The sequence below is a fragment of the Cydia splendana genome, chromosome 22 (genome assembly GCF_910591565.1).
Source record: "Cydia splendana chromosome 22, ilCydSple1.2, whole genome shotgun sequence".
In the NCBI taxonomy this organism is placed as follows: domain Eukaryota; kingdom Metazoa; phylum Arthropoda; class Insecta; order Lepidoptera; family Tortricidae; genus Cydia; species Cydia splendana.
In genome coordinates this window covers 809,109-831,605 of record NC_085981.1, presented here as the reverse complement: position 1 = coordinate 831,605, position 22,497 = coordinate 809,109, and the positions used below count along the sequence as shown (strand labels likewise).

The window sequence follows — 22,497 nt, the reverse complement described above, 5'->3', positions numbered from 1 at the left end:
GTTAAATAGTTTGATGGCCGACAGAACGGACTGGAAGACTGAAGGTTGAGCGATAGCCTTGGCAATTATCGTCAGAATTTTGATACTGGATGATGTAAGGTCGATTATTTCTTGGCATTGGGAGGGCTGTTAGCTGATAATAAGTCTGCATTGAAATAATTTGACAACGCCCGAAAAAATTAAAGACTGGTGTTATTGCAAAATGTTGTGTAAACAAAGTGGTTTCGGACTGCGAAGGCTGAGTCCCATTCCTTCCATATTGTGCAGTACATTCAGATTGAAACAATAAAACCCATGCTCTTTGTATATCCTGTCCATTAATTTTACCCCAATCTTTGTTAGATCTGATCTATATAAAATATATATATAGGAATAAACACCTAATTACTAAAGGAGTTTGAATCAAAGTTTCACTTATTCTGTTTACTTACAGGCATAAAGACCGACCTCATCATCGACACCTGCAACGCCGGCGCGGGCAACCTCGCCGTCAACATGGACGGGCCCTCCAGGGTCGCCATGGACTGCACGGAGGTCGAGGAGGGATACAAGGTTCGTATCATTGATTCAGGTCAACCTGAACACATTTTTACTTGCAGCGTGTTTAAAATAAATCAGTAGTCTATCACAAAGACCAAATGTGACAAAAAGTATATAGTATCCACCTGCTGCAGAAGAAAGTTTCTGGTCCTTAATTACTTGCTTCAACCTCGATGGAACGAGTGAGATCTAAGGCCGTGCTGCAAAAGTGCTGATATTATCTCGCACTAGAGATTTTCTACTGCAGCTGCGTCTCTGATACAGCTTACCACTTACCAGCGTCTTTTTATTAAATACTAATAATAATTAATTGGGACTGATTGTGATTGTGCTAAATTATCTTTTTGTTTTTTAAGATAAAGATATTTATTTGCAAAAATGTAGTGGTAAACATAGTTGGAGAGTAGGTAATTTAAGTGCGTACATTTACTTAAAGAAGCATGCAAACTATTGGGCCTCAGCCTGATTATAAGACTAATCTATTGATCGTTTGTAGGTGCGCTACACTCCCCTGGCTCCTGGCTTCTACTACATGAGCATCAAGTACAATGGCCACCACATCGTCGGCTCTCCCTTCAAGATTGAAGCTACTGGTCAGTGAATCACCATTTATTACTTTGTAAAGTAAAATATTCCTAGATATTTTTATCTCCATCTCAACAAGGATTGTACAACTACACGAAAATCCAGCTGAATAGCATTCTGATCTTTAGGTAAAAGTGGAGACGCGTCTTTTCTCCTTCTTTATATAAGCTCCTTTTTTTAGCTTAGGTACTAAGAAAGTGTCATAACCTATTGTATACTTACAGGTGGAAACCTGGCCGAAGTCGGTGCCCAGGAGACCTCCTCAGTCTCCGTGGAAACTGTCCAGAAGGTGGCCAAGGCTGGCCAGAAGCAGGGACCCGTACTACCCCACTTCAAGTCCGACGCCTCCAAGGTCACCAGCAAGGGCATGGGGCTGAAGAAGGCATATCTGAACAAGCATAACCAGTTCACTGTCACGTGTAGCGATGCTGGTAAGAAAACTTTTGTTTTTTGTATGGTATTTCAAAAGTTCCAGCTGGTCTCAGTGAAAATCACCCAGAAAGAGAAAGCAGGGTTCCGTGCTGTCATACATTCAATATTATGGTTGATCCTGTGGTTAGAGCGTATTTTGCGAATAGGCTATGAAAACCCTTTTGACCGGACCGTACCAGTTCAGATTACTATCAAAGTCCTCTAACTCAAATCTAGATTTCATTCTAAAATATCAGTTAAGTAGCATTCGTATGTAACCTTCATACTTACTCTTATTTAACAATACTTACTTCCCCAGGCAACAACATCCTCTACGTCGGCATCTACGGCCCCAAGGGCCCGTGCGACGAGGTCCAGCTGAAGCACAAGGGTCGCCACAACTACGACTGCTCGTACGTGGTCCGTGACCGCGGGGAGTACATCGTCATCGTCAAATGGGGGGACGATCACATCCCTGGCTCTCCGTATAAGGTTGATGTTTAGGTTGTGAAGCAGTTGTGAAGTAGTGGGGAATTTATAGATGTTTTCAAAAGGTAAAATTATTTTCAAGGACTTTATATTACTGGCCATTCCATCTAGACCATTTGCACGAGTATGAGGCGCGAGACTTTGAATGGCATCAAGTTGGTATGGAAGGTTTTTTCTGCAGCGTGATTTTCTTGAAAGTAGCTGTAAGTCCTGTAAATTTGTCTCTTTGAGAGCAGCTATTTAGATAATTCCATGAGAAATATATGCAGAGAGAAATGCGATATAAGTATGATGTTATTCAAGGTCCTGCGTTATTTGATTTTAGTAGTAGGGTTAACGCTGGTCAAGTTCTAAGAATGAAAATATTTAAATTTAAGGGAGAATAGTTCTTAAATTTGAATTAAATAATTTCAACGTTTTCTACTACCTATTGTTTAAATAATGTTCTGAGACTACTGAGTAGGTACCTATTAGCACACTGTTTTGTTCAATCATGATGTAGGTAGGATATTTATACATTTATGAATTCCCCACAAATCCCCAAAAAAATTGAATTAGGTATGATAATGAAAGTATTATAAAGGACGTTGGATTTTGCTCATGTTTTGGATTTCTTCGCTCGGTTTAAAATATCGATATCGAAAAGGTTTGAAAAAAAAAGGAAAAACGATCTCTTAAGTGTATCACAAAAAAAAACAAACCTTTCCGCTATCTAGTTTTTGTACTTATTTATATTTACTATCAAGTTTTCTTGTTCCTTCTTTGTTATCTTATTTTATATCATTTCCTATATATATAGCATTGTGAAGTTCTATCTAACAAGTTCAAGCTTTGAACACATTATTTGTAAGTTTTTGTCAACCAGTGCTTTTGAGAAATTTTATATGTCTCTCGTTTAGTATATAGGGCGACTAAATGACAATACATATAAAGTAGTACTTGAAGTATTCCCTACATATTTTAAGTCCTTTGAGGGTTATTTCTGGAAATCATACGCACATTTGTTTTATCTAGTCTTAAATATTTCTTAAGCTTTTTTGTTTAAAAAAAGTTTATTGAATGTTAATCTTCATTACTTTGATCAACATAAAGGTGACAAAAAATGTTTTTCTCATCAAACGTCAAAATTTTTAAATAATTGTCGTCATTATTATTTATATCCAAAGATTTCGGGTATTTCGTCTAGAAATTGTGTAAAATGTAAGGTATTTTTATTGCTTTATGTTGACTGAAGTATTTTAGAATGTGCATATATTTTTCAGATCGGACTGGAAACAGACGACAGATTTTTTCGATCTCAATTCTCAAGTCACTAACAATTATTCTGAGAAATCTGTCCTTTGCTTTCAGTCTGAATCTTCTTTGGACCTTTTTTATTCTAAGTGATCATGTACCGTAAAAGTGCTCAACTATGGGCCAATACTACATCTATAGTCCGAAGTACGTGTCTGAGTAAATTTCTTCTATTTATGAAAACATATTTCTTAGAACATAGTTACATCTAAATTAAGATATTCGAGTTAGTTTAAGACCATAGTTGTAAAATTTTGGACTATGGTTGGGTTGTTTTTCGGTACTGCTTTATACCGTATGATTTGTGCTGAATGAACTGTTTTACCTACGTAGGTAGACCCTGTACGATGTAAATACCTATTTTAAGTATTTTAATATTTGCGACCGTTAACTAAATAAACGGAAAATCTCTACAAGTTTTTTTATTTATGGGTTTTCATGTTATTGTGTGGTGATCCGGCTTTAAGTAACTTGGTGAAGATTGTCACAAGTTTTTGAATGTTATTTATAAGTACGGATGTAGTACATAATCATTTAGTCATCGTATTTTCACGGAAATGTGTATTGCTATTTCAGTCAGTCTCGGTACAAAAAGTCCTGAGGTTGACTGAAGTAGCATGACAAATATGAAAATTTCCGAGAAAATACGATGGCAAAAGATTATGCAATACCTTCATCTGTATTACTTTATATCCGGTAAACGTTTCGTAGTTCGTAGAAGAAATATATTATTTTTGAGACAATTTTCACCAAATTAATGGGGTTAATAAAAACAGTCAGTTGATCTTGGCATAGTTGTAATTTTAATCGATTTTAAGTAACAAAAAAGATTTCGTTCACTTCCATCTATGATCTGAACCTAAAACGCTAGACAAAGCGAAACTAACGTAAAACGAAATTACTTACAAAAATATTCATTTAATCTAAATAATAAGTGTACACTTAACTAAAAAAATCAAATACAATATCACATTTCTACTTACAATAGAGAGATATTGGCGATCTTTAACTTCTTCTATACCAAAGAAATTTGGATAAACTCTTGGCTTGTCATGATGAATATTTATACATTTAAATTCACGCACTAATATTGACATATAACACAACGATTGGGAAGATTCAAGTATTGCCGTACATGTTATTCTAAAGAAACAAGAACCATTTGTACAAGAACTTAAAAATTAGCAACTGTACAGACGGCGACAGGGGCCTTGAGCGCTGGTTTAGGTTGTCTCCTTGTGCAGGAAGGAATAGAGGCTAAATTCGAGGATCTAAAGCAGAGATCAAAACTTGTGTCGCCGCGTGTAGCGTGAGCGGACAGACCGGCGCCCGCATCACTAACCTAATCCGCGCTTGATGAACAAAGTATGATTCCTCCAAAAATATTTCATCGTCTTTCCCGATTTCTCCTATCACATAATACTCTTTAACTACACAACTGTGCAGAAAGACCAAATCAACAATTTTCGTATACTCCAAAACTTAGTCTAAATTAAGTTTTTAAATCAACAGATTGAAATGTCATTTCGTTAAGTACGTTCTGAACCCGCCGGCCGAGACCCACGGCTAATATAATTGAGCACAAGCTTTTTAGACTAAAATAATAAAAAAACATGTCAATAAATTTCATGGTTTCAAAAAATTGGTTTCGTATATACAAAATATGTACAAAAAGTGTCAATACCGAATCGTAAGCAAATTTGGCCACTTGAAAATTTCTATACAAAATGGAAATGCTTAAGTTATTTTTTGAAAATATATTCGACCTCCGGCGCGTTGGGGCCAAAAGGAAGACGACATTTTCCATAAGGATAATACTTAAAAAATCATAAGTGCCAACAGTAGACGATAAACTAAATGAATATGAACTAAGTAGGAACTGAGTGCGAAAGTGATGTGTAGAGAGATCTGCGAGATACAACTAACGTATACAAAATGCAATACAAACCGAACATAGTGATTTCAAGACCATATACTGTCTCTAAGTATAATTTTATTTGTCAGGAACTTTCATTTTTGTGTGTAACGCATACTGGGATATTGATAATTTAAAAGCCTTAAATAAATACATTGTCCTATCTTTTGCATTCATACCAAATATATTAACACCAAGTTTAAACTGGGATCGGAACTTCGAAGGTATATGTACAGAAAATAATATTATTGCTAAACTTAACGATTAGTTTTCTTTAAAGCAGTTTTAATTATATCTAGTTTTTGATTCGCAGTCAAAATTAGAAAATCAACCAAGCTTGTTCTATGTTCCACCAGAAATGGTTCAACTAACTCAGCTACGGACAAAAGGGGATCCACTTTCAGAAAACTAATCAAAATCTCTATCAATGAATGATTCAAATCCTTGAAATCACATTTCATACCCAGTACATTTGTAATCTACTCACAAAAATTCAGAGTATTCAATACACGATATCAATTTTAGTCTAAAAACATGAATTTTCATAAACGACAAAAACGTTCGTATTTCATACATTCATAATACCACTGTCTTCGAGAGCGAGATTCTAAATATTATATATTTCGTTAATTATACTAATAATACCATCGTAAGTACTAGAAGTAGCTAGCTGCGAGTTACTGTTTATCTTTGTGTGAGAGCGCGTGAGGGAGGATGTGCTCAGCCGGCAGCAGCGCCGCGGACGGCTGGTGCGCGTAGTTCCGGATCTGGTGCAGCGAGATGAGCTGGTTGGGGAAGCTGTTCGGCTGCTGCTTGCCCTGCTGGAAGTGCAGCGGATCGTACAGGTACGGCCGCGCCGGCAGCGCGCTGTGGTGCGACAGCCCGTTCAAATGCGGCGCCATGGAGTTAATCGGCGTGAATGCCGAATTCGCTGCAGAAACGGGCGGCTGCAAGGATCGCTCTTCTTGAGCTTCGTGTTGCGCGAACAGCGCTCGGTGCTGCTGCAGCTGCTGCTCGTGGTGCTCCTCCTCTCTTTGCTGATGATAGCCACCATCATCAGACATATGCGCCGCGGAATCCGGGCTGACTTTAGGCCAGTACGGATGGTCGCCGAACGGAGTCGCCGTCGGCGCCGCTGCGGCCAGAGACCTGTTTAAGCCGCTCAATCCTAAAGCGGATATCGGGGGCCGCTTATCGGCTCGCTCGGCATGCTTGTTCATGTGCTTACTTAGATAAGTTTCTTGGGTGTAGCTCTTGCCGCAATACTGGCAGATGTGAGTCTTCAAATGCTTGGACTCTTTGTGTTTGGGAATGTGTTCGAGCAGATCCTTCTCGTGGGTGAAGCATTTGTAGCAGGAATTGCACTTGAAAGGTTTGTCGGTCTGGTGGCAGCGGCTGTGGCTCTGGAGGTTTGAGAGCTGGGAGAAGGCCTTGGTGCAACCTATTTGGGTGCACCGGTAGGGTTTGTCACCGGTGTGCGTGCGTATGTGCTGCTGGAGATGGGAGAGTTGGGTAAACTTGCGCTGGCAGATTTCGCAGCGGTAGGGTTTGATGCCGAGGTGGATGCGGGAGTGCTGCGCGAGGTAGGAGGAGTTGGCAAAGGCCTTGGGGCACTGCGTGCAGCGGTAGGGCTTGGCCTCGCGCAGGTGGATCTGCGTGTGCAGTTGCAGGTCCGCCTTCGAGCCGAACACCTGGAAGGAAGAGAAACGAAACATTAACTTGGTTGAATTTGAGCTTATATGTAGGGAAGGTGTTAAATTGTTCTTTATTATTTTCTTTTAACATAGAATTTTGTCTGAATATAAAATTTCGAATTGGTCATTTTTGACTTTCATAATGTTTTTGTCTAATTTCAAAGAACGAGAACGAGAAAGGTGTCCTTGTATAATCAATGTCAGTCGAATTGTAGACATTTGTTTCTTAATGAATGATACAATAGACAGCTTAAAAAAATATTTCATTTGACGGATTTTTTTGATTTAGGAAAGACAAGTGGGCTTGAACGCATCTTGAAAGAGGTCGTCAAAGAATATATTATCATTTTGTTATTTGGGTGTTAATGAGTAAATTATACATGTACATTTATTGACATGCAACACAGATCACATTGACACATACACAAATGCGGGACAAAGTAAAAACAACAGTTTTTATGTATGAAGGTAATTTAGTTACAAAATAAATTAATAAAACTTGTAATATATTATGGAAAAACTGTTAAAATAATAATTGTCTATTAAAATTTAAACATTTAAAGATGCACTTAATTACCTAAAAAATATATTTAAACATACTTGTATACCTATACAAATGTATGGTTACACAACCTAACCTAGACCTTTGTAAATAAACTTTTTAACAAAAATATGAATGTACAAAAAAGTACGTAGTGTAGTAAAAAAATCTATTATTCCGGCTTTATCAATTATTAAGTTATGATTCAAACCGCTGCTATTTTTAAATTATTGCGAATATTCGTATTAACCTATTTACCTACTGCAAAATGACTCCCAAATGCCGCGTAAACGCAATCAAAAGTCCCATTATCGAGTCTTTTCCTATTTTTATATTTAACAGACAACAATACACCATTCTAACCCTTACCCCTTCGACTTAGGGTATACGCAGAAACGTAGCTGTTTAAAATTCATCACCAGAACCAGCAGAAAGTGAATTCTGTCCTTGGACGACATCCGCAGCGGAACGAATGACTGTTAGGCAAATAACGTGGCTTTTAGGGATCTCTAGCTTTGTAAAAACCTTTTCTTTATATAAGTTAACAACATATTTAATGAGCAGCAAAACATTTTTGGGAATTTAAATCTTTAGCTATGGTCCTGCTTTTCTAAATAAGGTTGCAAAAATTAGTCACATTGCCTGGAGTGGATAAGTAGGTAATTTTTACATGCTAGGTTTGCGTTTGATTGTCCCATAATATTGATTTATTAATTGCAAGAAAACTGCGACTGAATTTATGGTGTAATATATTTGTAATACGGGTTCTTTATGGACTCTCTGCTAATCGAGTTATACAAGTAAGTAGGTCGGTTATACAGCTTTCTTCTTTCTCTATGTATCTGTTATTCCCTGGCGCACAGGACAGAGTACAGCAAAAAAGTTGATTTTTCAATATATTCATTATTAATATACCTATTGGAAAAATCTTCTTTTTACCTACCTACCTTATCTTTTTTTAGGTACTTTATAGTACCTTAAATGGTTTAAATAAAACAGTTAACAATAAAAAAGAATTATATGTACAAAACTTGACTTAGTTAAACTGTCTCGAGAGCCAATGCATTTAACTTCAAATGGTATGTCTACACCATAACGCTCAGATTTAAAAGTAGTACAGTAAAACCACCTACTTAACTAATCCTAAATATGGACCAAAATTAAAACAAATATCTTTATTCAAAAGCGACTATTGTTTGAATGCCGTAGTTCGACGGCTGCATATTTTTATGAATGTAAGAATAAACGCAGATAAAACCGAAGAGAACATTTGTATTGTATATACTTAATTTCGTATCGTAGTGGAGTATAGTTGGGTGTTTTACGGTCCGTAAGAAGTAATTTGTAACCCCTCCTTGCATGACTGCCCGTCACACTTAAACACCCAAAGGAGCAGGACGCCCGCAGCATCATGACTGTGGTCATGACATTTTTCACGCCTCGAATCACTTCCTCCGATTACCCACAATCACGGTAATGATGATGAACTTAGATGCTGAGCAAGGTGAAGTCAAGGTTTTGGGAAGTACCTTAATAAAAGTAATTTTGTTGAATTGCAAGCTAAAAGATACTAAATTACTTGAGTATAGACAGAGGATATTACTGAAATTTCTGGAAAAGATGACTGTGTTGCATTGTAATGATCATTAAACTAAAATGTTAGAAATTCATGAATATATTGTCTGCGTCATTATTAAAGTATTTGACGAAACCTTCTTAAGCATATCATCTTAGATGTTAATGCTAGATAGCATTGTCATTTAAATATTTATACCTAATAGTAAATCTAAACACGAATCAAGTACACGTGCCGGCAAGCGCCTTCGCACATTCAAAAGACTGTTTCGGTATAGCATTGGTCTTTGTTACATCCCAAATTAGTTTCATGAAACCCGCCAGTCATCCCGCCGCGTTGCCTCCACAATGCCGCCGACTATGCGAGCCACGACTCAATTTTAACGCAACAATCAAACCCTACTATCCTATCCTCAATTATAACCCAAATTACACAGGCAATAAAGCTCAAATCCACGCAATCGATGATGATGTAGCTAGAACCATTCTGGTTAACAATGAACGCGTTTTCAAAAATGGAACAGACGAAGTGAAACTTTAAATTGAAAGCGATAAAGCTGATGTTGGAATGGAGGAGAGGAATCTGGATGTAGGATTCGGTAGCACGTCGGATGACTTGTAAGAAAATCTGAGACACGAACGCGATTGGTCACAGCCCGGAGATAATTAAAGTTTGGAGCTAATGGTATGAGGCTGCAATTCGAAGTGGTGGCTGACTTTTAATAGGCAAGGACCGATTCAGGAATCTACACGATAAATAACTTAACGTACTTAATTATAACAAAATCGAGACACGTATAGATGCAACAAAAAACAGCGATTCTTCAGATATTGATTGCTGTGCGACAAGCGAGGAGACAATTGTAAATATTACTGTGTCTAAACAAAAACTAAGGTATCTAGAACATGGCGACGACGATGAAGACAGTCTTGAAGGACGTTAGAACTATTTTTGGAAGCTAGAACTAGTTCCGACGACTTATATAATATGCTGTTAAATTTTTCGATATATTGAAACGTGTTCTTTGGCATAGTGAATGCGATAGTAGTCGTGGTCTATCTTTAATTTGGCCCAACAAACTCTAAACCACTTTTACCATACTTGAAGTAGTAAGATCAACAAGAATGAAGCAATGTAACGTGGAATGTAAATCGAATGTATTAAAATTTGATTGAAACTACATTGATTACCGCGCATTCACTTACGTTAACACACAACAAGATAAACACGACTAGTCGAATTGACTTTGAATTGAATTACTTAAAGCAAGACCCACATTGCTTCTTACTATAAAAACTAGTGGGTCCTCAAGACTATTTTCATGGTCCAATACCTCGTGATCGGAGGCCTCCAGAAGACCCCAATGCGTGGGGTCGCCGGCGCCCCGTGGGACCCCAAACTCGTCTGAAATGGTCTTTTTCCGTCCCCGTTTATCTCCACTGCTGGTCACCTGGTCAATTCGGGGCAATTTTGAATCAAGTGCCAATTAAGTAGTTAATTAATTATAGAGAAGGATTAGGAATATGGTAAGAATAAATCGACTTGAAGGAAGTACGACGAAAAGTGTGAATAGTGAGGAAGATTGCAAATACAGATAGACAAGAGACACAGATACTATATTAAAGAAATATATTATTATTTTTATGTCGAATTCGTAGAGATTTTGTATTACAGCAACACTCTTAACTGTCCATCGGTGGACCTTATGCTTATTGTAAAAAAAATTACCGATGGATAGTTCACAGTGTGGGCGATGGTGTAAGACGGACAGACAGAGCTGTTAATGCTAAAAATTTTAAAACACAAATGCTACGACATAATATAATGTTCAAGAGTTAATCAGAAAAAAAATGTAGGTAGGTATCTACATAAACCCAATATGAACTGTCGTGAGTCATACTAACACCAAGCTATTGAAATTTTACTAGCTACAAGCTATTGAGACTTAGGCGAGTGGCAAAAACTGTATCAGCTTTTTTGTACATTAAACGTAATAAATCCATTTAAAAAACATGTAGACGAAGCACTAAAAGGGTTAAGCAACAAGCGTAAATCTAAAATATGTCCACCTGTCATCCAATACCGTACACACGTCAAATAGACACACAGGATTACTCAACCCTTGCCCTGCGGCGGGAAAAATGTGGCAAATCTCCGAGAGGGTTAATCGCCGTAATCTGAGGTCGACATCTGAGAGCCTACAGGCTACTGAAGGGTTAAGTGGTCACCATTTCACTTGTCGCGATATGCCGTCACGGATATCTCTCAAAAATGTACTCACAGTACACTATGGAGTCGCACAAACTTAGCTGATAAAATTTATAGTTACGCTCATATTTTAACCTCTAGCCGCCCATACGTCAAACCTTGCCAAGCAAACTGAAACTTTGATGAAGTCAACACAAAGTTCAAATTAGAATGGAACAGGAGACCTTTTTATAGGCCTCTGGGCGGCTAGAGGTTAAAACGAAATTTTAAAATACGTGATATTTGACATGGATGTTTAAGTAACATATAAGTACTAGTTAGTTAGCGTTGCTAAAAATTGTAATACATAAAAATTAGAACGAATAAAGTTTTATATATAAAACTTAAACTCTCTTAACTTTAGTTTAGTTTTCTAGTTTTATGTTTATTTTTATCTTAATAAAAATCTGCTTCCATGCATTTTCAAAATAATTAGGAAAAGTATCATTACGTACGCATGTAAAACTTTGGTAGTATGTTACTAATGTAACTTTACTCGTACTCTGCTAGCCCACCCCACAGTCAAACTCATTGTTGAGTGTTGCGGGGCTATGCCTATTTTTAAGAATAACTGTATTTTTATTTATTAAATAAATAAATAAAATAAAAATACCACGTCTTGGAAGGACGAATGGAACTCTGTTTTTGTATTCTTTAATTTAATTCTAACTAAACAAATATGCCACAAGACCATTAAATAATGTAAAAAATAAGGAAAACCGCCATAACCCATATTATTCGAATACATACTCGTGTTTAATACCCGTAGACCCCGTAGTAACCGCAAACATATAATGTTTCCACTTTTGCTATATAACTTCAACCAAAAACGACAATGACAATTTCTATATGAATTTTTACAGTCATTTTTATTCATTTAGTTAACTAAAACAAAATAAAACCTGTTGTACGTCTAACATTTATCTTTATTATTTATTATTGTGTTTGTACTCGTATACCTTTTAGTTTAATTTAATCAATTAATCTGTCAATATTTTCTGGAACAAATTAATTTCATTCGTTCATTCAGGCGGTTGGGAAAGAAGTTACGCAGTGATTCTCTAGTAAAGGCTGAGTTTTGGGGACTGAAACTAGTTTATATTTACCCATTTTATATTTTTCCGTACTCATCAACGTCATTAAACCTTCAATTAGACCGTAATAACTAACCACAATCATTCCCAACCACCTCAGTTAACCGGTAGGCCTATAGGTTAAAAAAACTATTCAATTCTTCGTTTAAATTGTCACTTAATTGTTTACAATCGAACTGAGAATCGGAAGTAAATTCTTCAATTCCTGATTGCTTTGTCCATCAAATGATAGGCAAAGCAATCGATTTGCGACTTCGATTGAGCATTATTCACGAATTATCCGTCAAATGAATTGTTAATTAATCGATGATTGATTATCTTTATTGATTTTTGTAGTGAATGAATCATAAAGTATTATTAATTAAAACTACGGCTGTCATTCATACCTATGAATATATACGAACATAACTTACTCAAGTAAGTAATATTATAGATATAAACTAAAATAACATATGAATAAAGTATCCAACTTAAGTCAATCAAACGTGGTAGGAATGAAATTAGGTTTATAAAAAAACAAAAGTCAAGTATTCATTCAACTCTATTTACTTAAGATCGTGTTAGGGTTCTGATTTAATTTTAATTCATTCACCAGTTTTTTAATCAGAAATGAATAAAAAATATTATTAATCCACTTTACCCCTCTCTCCTCTTCAAAATCCACTAATCCAAGTATCAGAAAATACTTAAGCATACAATCTTAACATGTCAGATGTCTGCCACGGTCAAATCTAGTCAGACAACTGACAGGCTGACGTGGGTACATTTAAATTGTGCTCAAGGTCTTTTAATTACTAAATGCGTGGTTATGATATATATGAGAAACATTAAATAGATTAAAACTTTTAATAAAATGCGTGTCAAAGACGTTCGGCAAAACCAGCGTCTTGTCAAAAGTTAACTATTTTGACAAATTTTACTAAAATTGTAGCGTACAAATTTAAAGATGTAGGAGGTTTTAACATGACGATATACATATAGGGATAAAGTACGAAAATTGGGTTTTAAAGTCCGTTTATAATTATTATAAATGTCCACAAAAAGATGCGTAATCTTAGCTCATTACCTATTATTAGAATTTAAAAGTTTTTGAGGAGTGGACTTACTTATTATACTCAAGAGTATAATTTAAGTATAATTTAAAATATTTTAATATTTTAGGCAATTAGGAATATAAAATTATTGAACAGTGTCAATGTTAACTCGAAATTTTCATATAGAAAAATAAAAAAAACTAGGCAGCACCAATAACGATTTAAATAAATTTCCAAACTAAACAAAACAATCGAAGGCGTGACAGTTCCAGCCCACCGAAATGACAGAACTTATTACCATAATCAACCCAATGTCATAGCATTTGACATTTAAACATAAATACGGAACGAGAGGAAAAAACTACGGGTCTTATTAAACCTGTAAAGGACGCAAGTGCCGGCTTTTCTAATAAAACGTGCCCTTATAAGAGAAAACTCAAAAAAGGGCGCAAGTGAAAATCCTTAGCTTTCAACATACGACCTTATTAAGGAAACAGCCTTAGGCCAACCCCTAGATAACTCGGGATGTATGGGAACGATTAATAATAATTTTAGGGCAAAAACTGGCCGGTCCGTTTTTGCCAAGCCTCCCCTTTTTGCGACGGATTTTAAGAAAATTAGTTTACGCGGTGACGAATAAATCTTGGGGAGGCTGGGGACGAAGGTAAACATTCGGCTTTGTTTGTTTATTATTTGTTTTATTTAGATGTTCAATATAACTGTAATTTACGTAATTACATACCTACTTGACGTAATGTATTACGTAATTATGTATATTAATTTAAAATTTGGATTTATTTTGTTAACAAGTTATGACAAAATAAAAAAATATCATGATGCGCTGGTGAATAAAATATTGAGGCTAAAATAATTTACATGTAGAAATGATATGAAATACATCAAAAGTGTTTTATTTTTAAGTTACATTTTTAATTTACATTAATAATTAGGTACAAAACAAATATACCAAAATACACCTACTGTCACCCAATACCAGTATGTTTAATTCATATATGAAGATAAATATTTATGAAAATCTATATTGATTTCAAACTAGTAAATCATCTTAAATTTAAATACGCAATTCAGTTCAAACCAATTATCAGGCGACACCTCACTGAACCGTCTTTATAGTTTTTCTTGGCGACCTTTCCGATTTATTTTTCCAAGATGGCGGCAAAAAGCGTCACCGGCCCAATGTCACCCGCGACCATGCGTTAAACTTTGGCGCAACCGCTCGAAAAACCGCGTAATCTAGCTAAATAGCGAGAAATCGTTGCTACACCAACAATTTCAAGTATTGTAATCGAATAATTAGAATGGACAGATGAATTATTGTTGGCAAGGCGGAATGAAGCACAAAATTGACAATTGTAAACTAGTTTTGATAACAGCTGAAACTGAGACGAATTAAATGACATTTGAATCGTTAAAATCCGTAAAATATTGTAGGGTAAGGGCGCGCCAAGGCTTTTTCCCGTTGATTTAAAAAATATAGTCTGTCAAGAGCCCTTTCCATCAGTAGAAAAAGGCGGCAAATTTAAAAAAAAATTGGCGCAAAGGGTTATCGTCCCATAGAAAATTTTAAAATGCGCGCCTTTTTCTACTGACAAAGTTGTTTGTCACACTATATCATTTCCTTTGTATAGTTTGGCCAGGAACTGTCTTATTTCAAACAGAGGTAAAGAGAATCATAATGTATTTGTCTTACGCTAGTACTAGCACCCAATAAAAAGGGATGAGTTAAATTATTCTTCTTATTTACTGACACATTGGGTTTGCTAGACTATAATTTAGCTACAAAAACTTCGGCAGCTAAATTCGGTACTTATCCACCACCATTAACCATCGTGAAAAGATATACCTAAGCCACATAAACGCTTTGTCTCAAAATGGTCTAGTATTTCAAGATTGCACATTAAATAAAATAAAAACTGTAAATTTAAACAAATATCGGATAACGAAACGCAAAAGCATTCAAATTTGGAATCAGCAGGGGGCAGGCGCGTGCCTAGCGAAAAGCGTTCAGTTATTGCTATTGCTAAGCACCGTTTCCATGACAACAAGACCCGAATCCAAGTTTAAAATTCAAACGCTAAATTAAACTCTTTTCCATTGACATAAAAACCGGAAAGACGTATTTTTTGTTGAGTTTTTTGGTGGCTTTTGTCACCCAGAGCGGCGGAAAAGATCGAAATCGTGCTCCTGAATATAAAATGTATGGAGCGAGCGGGGTTGATACAGATGGGTTCCGTATGCAGATTCGATGAAGTTTGCAGTTAGCAATTAGGTGCAGTTATGTTCAGACAAAGTTAGGAGTTTACGCTATGCTTAAAATTAGGTTAGTACCTATATTTGTATTTAAATAAACATTATATGTATAAACAACAATAGCTCGTTGGATAAGGAGTTGACGAGGATCACACCTAATAATAAAACAAAATTAACCGATTTGCAAGACCGAAGTGATCCCATAAGAGCTCCGTGAACAAAGTTTTGTACGGAGCTCTAAAAAGTGGTTTTGTGATGAAAGAATTAATGATTAAAAAAAACTTATTCCTACCTACATTCGGTAACGAATAATCGTATGTTTAGTATGTACCTCAGTTTCAGTCAAAGCATTTCACAACCACTTAAAAAATGGTTCCCATAAAAAAATTAAACCCTAAAATCAGTTAATATTGTCATTGAACGGTTGTCGCGGATTTGCCGTGAAAATTCGAAATTCGAACGATTCGGCGCGAGCCAATGCATTCCTATTGGTCGATCAAGCTAAGACTATTTAGCTTTTAGAAACACCAGTGTAAGAAGACCTCTAGACATGAACCTATGCTCAATTGAATAGCGCACTTATAAACTGGTTGACATGAGGAAAATTTTCGTCGATGTTTTACAAGCGGTTGGAATTACAATGGAATAGAATAAACGTCACGATCCAACTTAAAAAAAAAACATAAAACCGTCTTTTGTTGTGTTGATACATTTCACGGTGTTGAATTAATAGGTGCTTAGATTTTCCAGATCTAAGTATACAGGAGACGAAATTAATTAAAACCATAGCGTATACTGTCAAGAAGACAGTGTTTTTTACTATCTACCTAGAAATTATTTTAAGGTGTAGATACTTAGTTAATTTTCAATCGATAAGACGAGTCTTCTTTTTCTTCCTTTTTTGACCTAATTTTGACATTCTTTCACAAAAAAACCCTACGTGGCGTGGCCGAAAACAACTGTGAAAAGAAATCACATCTTGAAACTGAACTGAACACTTATTTGATAGGCAAAATTGTTGCCTATCAAATAAGTTGTTGTTGAAAGAAAAAATATGTGTAAGAAGGAAAAAAAATAATGCTTACACAACTAGTTAGATAAATAGTCAGGCAAATCTATTTTGTAAGTAGAAAAAGACGGCAAAGAAAAATGTGGGCGCGAAAAATCGATCTACGGTTTTGTCAGTACAAAAATCTTTACTTTAGTTTGCTAGACTATGTTATATGTAGTTAAAACTGGCAGCTACACATGTATGTTGGGTAATGTTTGACGTGCACCTGGCAGCTACCGTGCGACCGCACTCCTGCGCAAACATGGCGTCGTAATGACATGCAGACACACGAACATACAGAACTGACAGTTATATGCAGGGACCGTTACCGGTATAACTAAAAATCTAAATATCTCATAGCTTTCACGTTTTTTTCTTTGTAAGTATTTAGGTAAGGATAATGACTGATATATTAGCTAAATTAACTGCAAAAATATACATAAATAACCAAGATACCGAAATTGAATACCGGTTAATTTGTATGAAAAATATACCGGTATTCGGTCCTTGGTTTTATGATGTAGGGGTTACATTATACACCTGATTTATATCAAACATGGATAACAATACTTCTAATTCAACATTTGCAATTGTAGCGTAATGTAAGCCCTTAGAGCATTTAGTAACTGGAGACGCCTTGGCTGGCATTTTCTGTACAAAACAATCTGCCGATTTTTGCGGGGGAGGGGAACGTCAAACGTATGGCTATTTGTACGTAACGTAACGTACAAATAGCCATGTCAGATAAACGTCAATCCATACAAAAGTTTGCACAATTGTGCAAAGTTTTCGGCAGAGGGGTAAGCTCTTAAAGGCGACTCCGGTTATTAAATGCTCTAAGTGACAGCCAGACGTACAGTCAAAGAATTGAATTTCCGTACCTACCATTTCGTACCTTGTCACAGTGACAATATTGTCACATTGACAAAGTACGAAATGTGAAGATTGTAAGGTACTAAAGTACATTAGTACTTCACAATCTTATTTAATTTTGATTTTGAATGCATAGTCTATATAAAATTTGAATAAAAATGGAATTAAATAGATATTTCGTATGTACCTAAATATAAACACATAATATAACCTTTTAATGTACCCGTAAGGTTTTTATCATAATCGTGTAGCAACTTCAAGAACAGAATAATAATTAACTGTTAAGTACGTAGTTAATACGTAACTAATGAGCACTAAAAATAAACAATTCGTATTATTAATTATCATGTTTTCGTATTTTTTTAAATACATATATTTAAAAGTTAAATAAGTTTTGGTACAACATGCTTGGCTATTAAATATAATAAACGTTATTTCTGACTGTCATAGCGTAACAAAATGAGTAATGTGAAGTCAGGAGTTATATTAATTTAGCTAAAAAACTAATTAAATTAATCTCAAGATTATATCATACAATATTGCCTTTTATTCTTTGACTAGCGACCCGCCCCGGCTTCGCACGGGTTACACAAAATCGTAACAAATTATACTACTAAACCTTTCTCAAGAATCACTCTATTGATAGGTGAAAACCGAATGAAAATCCGTTCAGTAGTTTTTGAGATAATCGCGAACATACATACACACAAACAGACAGACGCGGCGGGGGTTTGTTTTATAAGGTGTAGTGATAATACATAGTTTTATTACTTTTCGTAAAATAGAGTTCTGTTATAATTAGGGTGGTCCCACACTGGCTATTATATAACGTTATATAACATCATGTGACGAGGACAACATGATAGTATTGATAGTGTTTTATTGTGTTGTCCTTGTCACATAATTATATATATTTTAACAGCCTGTGTGGCACCACCATTAGACAAACTTGATAAGTATATCCCTACAACATATTCTAAAACTCGTCAAAAAAAAGATGGTGACAGATATCTAACTCTATCTGTAACTACTTTGACAATTACACTCGTCTTGACACATTAACAAGCAATGAAATCAGCTATAAAAATTCTAATCATCTATAAAAACCTTCTCGTAATCATTATTAACACTATGGATCGGATCGATGGATCTCATCGTTAGTAAGCCTTGGGATCCATTAAGATTTCCGCCCGCCGAGATGTGCAGGAGCAAGTATACATTACAACTGCGAAAAGACCTAAGTAACAGAAACGATACAGTCTAATATCAACCTTATGACAGTAAACTAAGAGTTCATTTTTGATTAACAGGAAAACTCTTTATAGATATGGATTGTTGAATGTTTTTGTGTTTAAAAACAACTAAACTAAGGTTTATTTTCAATTGAAGCTGCTTATGAATGCAGCGTAAATCGAATGTGTTTTCATTCAATGCAATTTGAGTTTTATTGCTTTTGTATTAGAGTATGTTTTTGAGTAAGTTACGTTGATCGATTTGCGAAAAGTGATGTTGTTTGGTATCAGTCATTTTTATAGTGGTTTAAGATAATGGTATTGATTTACCACTACACAAGGGATTTGTGTGGAGGCTGTAGTTAACTGGTACAGTCGGACTAATATATAATATTCACCAATAAGAGCGGTTTCGCACTACGTCCTATCCGAATCCGATCCGAACCCGTGAAAATATGGTCCGTAATAGTAGCCGTACCTAGAACTATTTCTATGGTAATTTACGCACCGCACACGTTGAATGACGGAAAGAAATCGGATGACGGAGATCGGATCTAGAATAAGTTACGTGTTAAGTAGTTCTATGGTAAGCCATAGAAATAGTTCTACGGCTACTACGGGCCATATTTTCGCGGGTTCGGATCGGATTCGGATCGGACGTAGTGCGAAACCGCTCTAACTCTGTCGGTCTGTATGTACGTTTTTTTGGTTTAGTTTAATGATGTCGAATATAATGGGTTTCTCTGAATTTGCCAGGATACGGAAACCTTCGGAGGCTTTAAAGATGACTAACACAGATACATAATATACATTAGTAAAACTATATATCAGTATTGTGCTCCATTGTCTTTGAACGTATAGTTTGTCAAAGGATTGTCTCATTTCAAACATAGACAGAGAGAATCATACTATCTTTGTCTTACACTAGTACTAGCTCCCAAAAGAAAAGGATGACCATAGTTTTCTTGTTCTTATTTAATGACAAATTTGGTTTGACCAACTATATGTGTGCGAAAAAAAGTTCGGTGTCTAAATGTTTCGTGATCTAGTTTGCCAAATTGGATTCTATGTAAAAGCCATTTTTTCGCATTTTCTGGGTCGGTTTATTATAATAATATCTTGAATAAGCACTATGACATATTGTGAAACATTACCGTCTTGATAATATCTAGAAAATTTGTTAAGATATTTATGATCACCTAGGGTGCTCCAAAGTATCTGTTGGCGACTGTACCACAGATTATATAATAGTTCAAAATTTGGCACATTTGTCTGACTGTATCATATTTATTTCATTACAAAACGGGTCTACCGCGATATAATTTCATGTTTTTACCTTAAATCGTTTCAATTATATCGCGGTAGACCCGTTTGTGTGATAAATATGTGTACAAAACGCGAGATTTTAAAAAGTGTTGAACCATATTTCTTTATTTGACAGACCAATGCATTGACAACGCCATTACTCTGTCGACTGTCAAATAAATCGGCAATAATCTAGAATAGTCAGCTTACACGTTACATGAATAGAAATAAGAATCTTACGTGCTCGGTCGGGAGGAAGTCTCGTGTCTCACTTTAACACTTAGATACAATATTGTTGTCTTTATCTACAGAACGCGGTTTGGCAAAATACATGTTTACAATTGTAAAATATGATTTGCTACCCGATTCGAACGTCAATTAATAGATCTAGAAACGATATGGATTGTCAAATGCGTCAGTCTCAAAAGTGGCGTTTTTGTTTGAAGAAACGTCACATTTGACACTGACATATCAAATCCATATCGTTTCTAGATCTATTAATTGACGTATCTTAAAGTTAGTATCGGGCCGTTGGCCTTAGGGTTTGACGCCGTTGAAAATTAGTTTTGGTTTTATTACAATGTTTTCTATTAATGTTTACAATACATTAGCCAATTAATTATTTTTAAAGGTTCCATAGCCGAAATGGCAAAACGCCTAGCCATGTCTGTCTGCCTGTCCGTAGGTATGTCATATGCAGTTATAAGTCGTAGAATCCCTTAATGTACCTATAAAGTATCAAAATTAAAGTAAAAAGTTAAACATTTGAATTAAGAAGACACTAGGCGTTGTTTTGAACAATATATTCCATAGTATAACTGTAAAAGAATCAACGTATAAAATAATAAGACACTCCCTATTTAATGGCATGTCCTATCACTTTACAATAGGTCTGAACAAAAAGGACTCCATCAAGCAATATCTTAATATCTACCCGCTTTTCTCACACTCTAAGATAATCCCCTAAATAGATGCACATATTCAGAATCACAATAAAATCTGAATGCCAATAAATCTAATATGTCACTGGCACAATACTTGTGCAACGGAAATCGCGGGAAGTTTAGAAAAAAAAAAGTTTCCACAAATGCGTAAACTTTCGTTCCCACGAGATCTATTAACTAAATGTACACAAAACTGTCTTACTAATCTCAACCGTATTTGTAAAGGTGTACAGTTGGTTTTAAATCGGAGGGGAGTTCAGTAAACACCATATGTGACGTCACCTGCAGGGTCTTAAGATCGCAACATCCCTCTCAAATCGAGCATCCTGTTCGAAATTCGAAATTCAAACCTGTGCGTCCTGTTTTTAAACATGGTATGATTTGTGTCAACACGTTCCGATTTTGCAAACAATCATAGACAAACATTTTCTCTTTACTTTATTTTTAACCGACTTCCAAATCTCAAAGTTATCAATTCGGTTGTATGTTTTTTTTATTAAGTCAGGGTCAAGCAGATCTTGTCAGTAGAAAAAGGCGGCAAATTTGAAAAATGTAGGCGCGAAAGGATATCATCCCATAGAAGATTTGAATTTCGCGCCTTTTTCTACTGACAAAATTTGCTTGGCCATCTATATCAATATTAGTTGATTGAGTGTATTAAGAGCCAACGGGAGTGGTCATTTCTCCATACAAACGTACTCCTCGTTTTCCTCCGTGGTTTTTGAAGCTAGAGCAATGATTTTTTCAACACAGATTAATATTGTCAATATCTGTGTCGGACCGTTTTGCTTTTTTTGATATTTTTGTTTTTTAAGGGGCTAGAGCCCTTCAAAAATGGCCAAAATGGCCTAATTGACTATGCCGCAATGAGAGGCGTGGCATTCAAAACTGATATCAATTAGCCAAAAAAGCAAAACGGTCCGACACAGATAATTTCATAATCATTTAGATTTCTAAATTTGGTTACGATTGGTTAAGTTTTGGAGGAGGAAACAGAGGAGTACGAAACCTCGATTTTTGAGATTTTTACGCAGGATTTTTCGCCTTGTCCTTATCGCACTACTTTTAGGTGCCGCTTCCGTTAGCGAGACGGGTATATTTACCTAAAATATTTAAAACTCAGCTCCTGTTTCGTCTTAACCAGTTTTATTTAAACGACTTTTTAAATGAATTATCCGTGATTTTTAATGGTTCGCTCGTAAAGCCAATATTGTTGTAATTACCTAAAACATATCTGTTAACACATGGTTAAGCTAAATATTATTGCAGAATTTGCAGCGGGGCATCTTCGATAATTACGAGTAAGATCCGCATTAGCAAAAACTAAATGTGAAGAGTTTAAATAATTAAAAGTCTATTAAATAAATTCTGTGAACATCAATGACATTTTAGCATTTTAGTG

The 22,497-nt window shown here is 35.6% G+C and overlaps 2 protein-coding genes across 14 annotated transcripts in view; one reads left to right on the top strand and one right to left on the bottom strand.

Annotated features, from left to right (window-relative positions):
- Positions 1 to 3,728, top strand: part of LOC134801559 (filamin-A) — a 112,108-nt gene extending 108,380 nt beyond the window's left edge. For all 8 annotated transcript variants that reach the window (XM_063774157.1, XM_063774156.1, XM_063774158.1 and 5 more), the window contains 4 exons: positions 434 to 552; positions 1,037 to 1,133; positions 1,350 to 1,556; positions 1,856 to 3,728. In XM_063774157.1, coding sequence (XP_063630227.1) covers positions 434 to 552; positions 1,037 to 1,133; positions 1,350 to 1,556; positions 1,856 to 2,040 — 608 coding nt within the window. In that variant the 3' untranslated portion in view covers positions 2,041 to 3,728. The remainder of the gene's footprint in view (positions 1 to 433; positions 553 to 1,036; positions 1,134 to 1,349; positions 1,557 to 1,855) is intronic.
- Positions 3,729 to 4,098: 370 nt separating this feature from the next.
- The window catches only part of LOC134801564 (zinc finger protein rotund-like), a 197,697-nt gene continuing 179,298 nt past the window's right edge, over positions 4,099 to 22,497 (bottom strand). For all 6 annotated transcript variants that reach the window (XM_063774175.1, XM_063774176.1, XM_063774177.1 and 3 more), the window contains one exon: positions 4,099 to 6,924. In XM_063774175.1, coding sequence (XP_063630245.1) covers positions 5,911 to 6,924 — 1,014 coding nt within the window. In that variant the 3' untranslated portion in view covers positions 4,099 to 5,910. The remainder of the gene's footprint in view (positions 6,925 to 22,497) is intronic.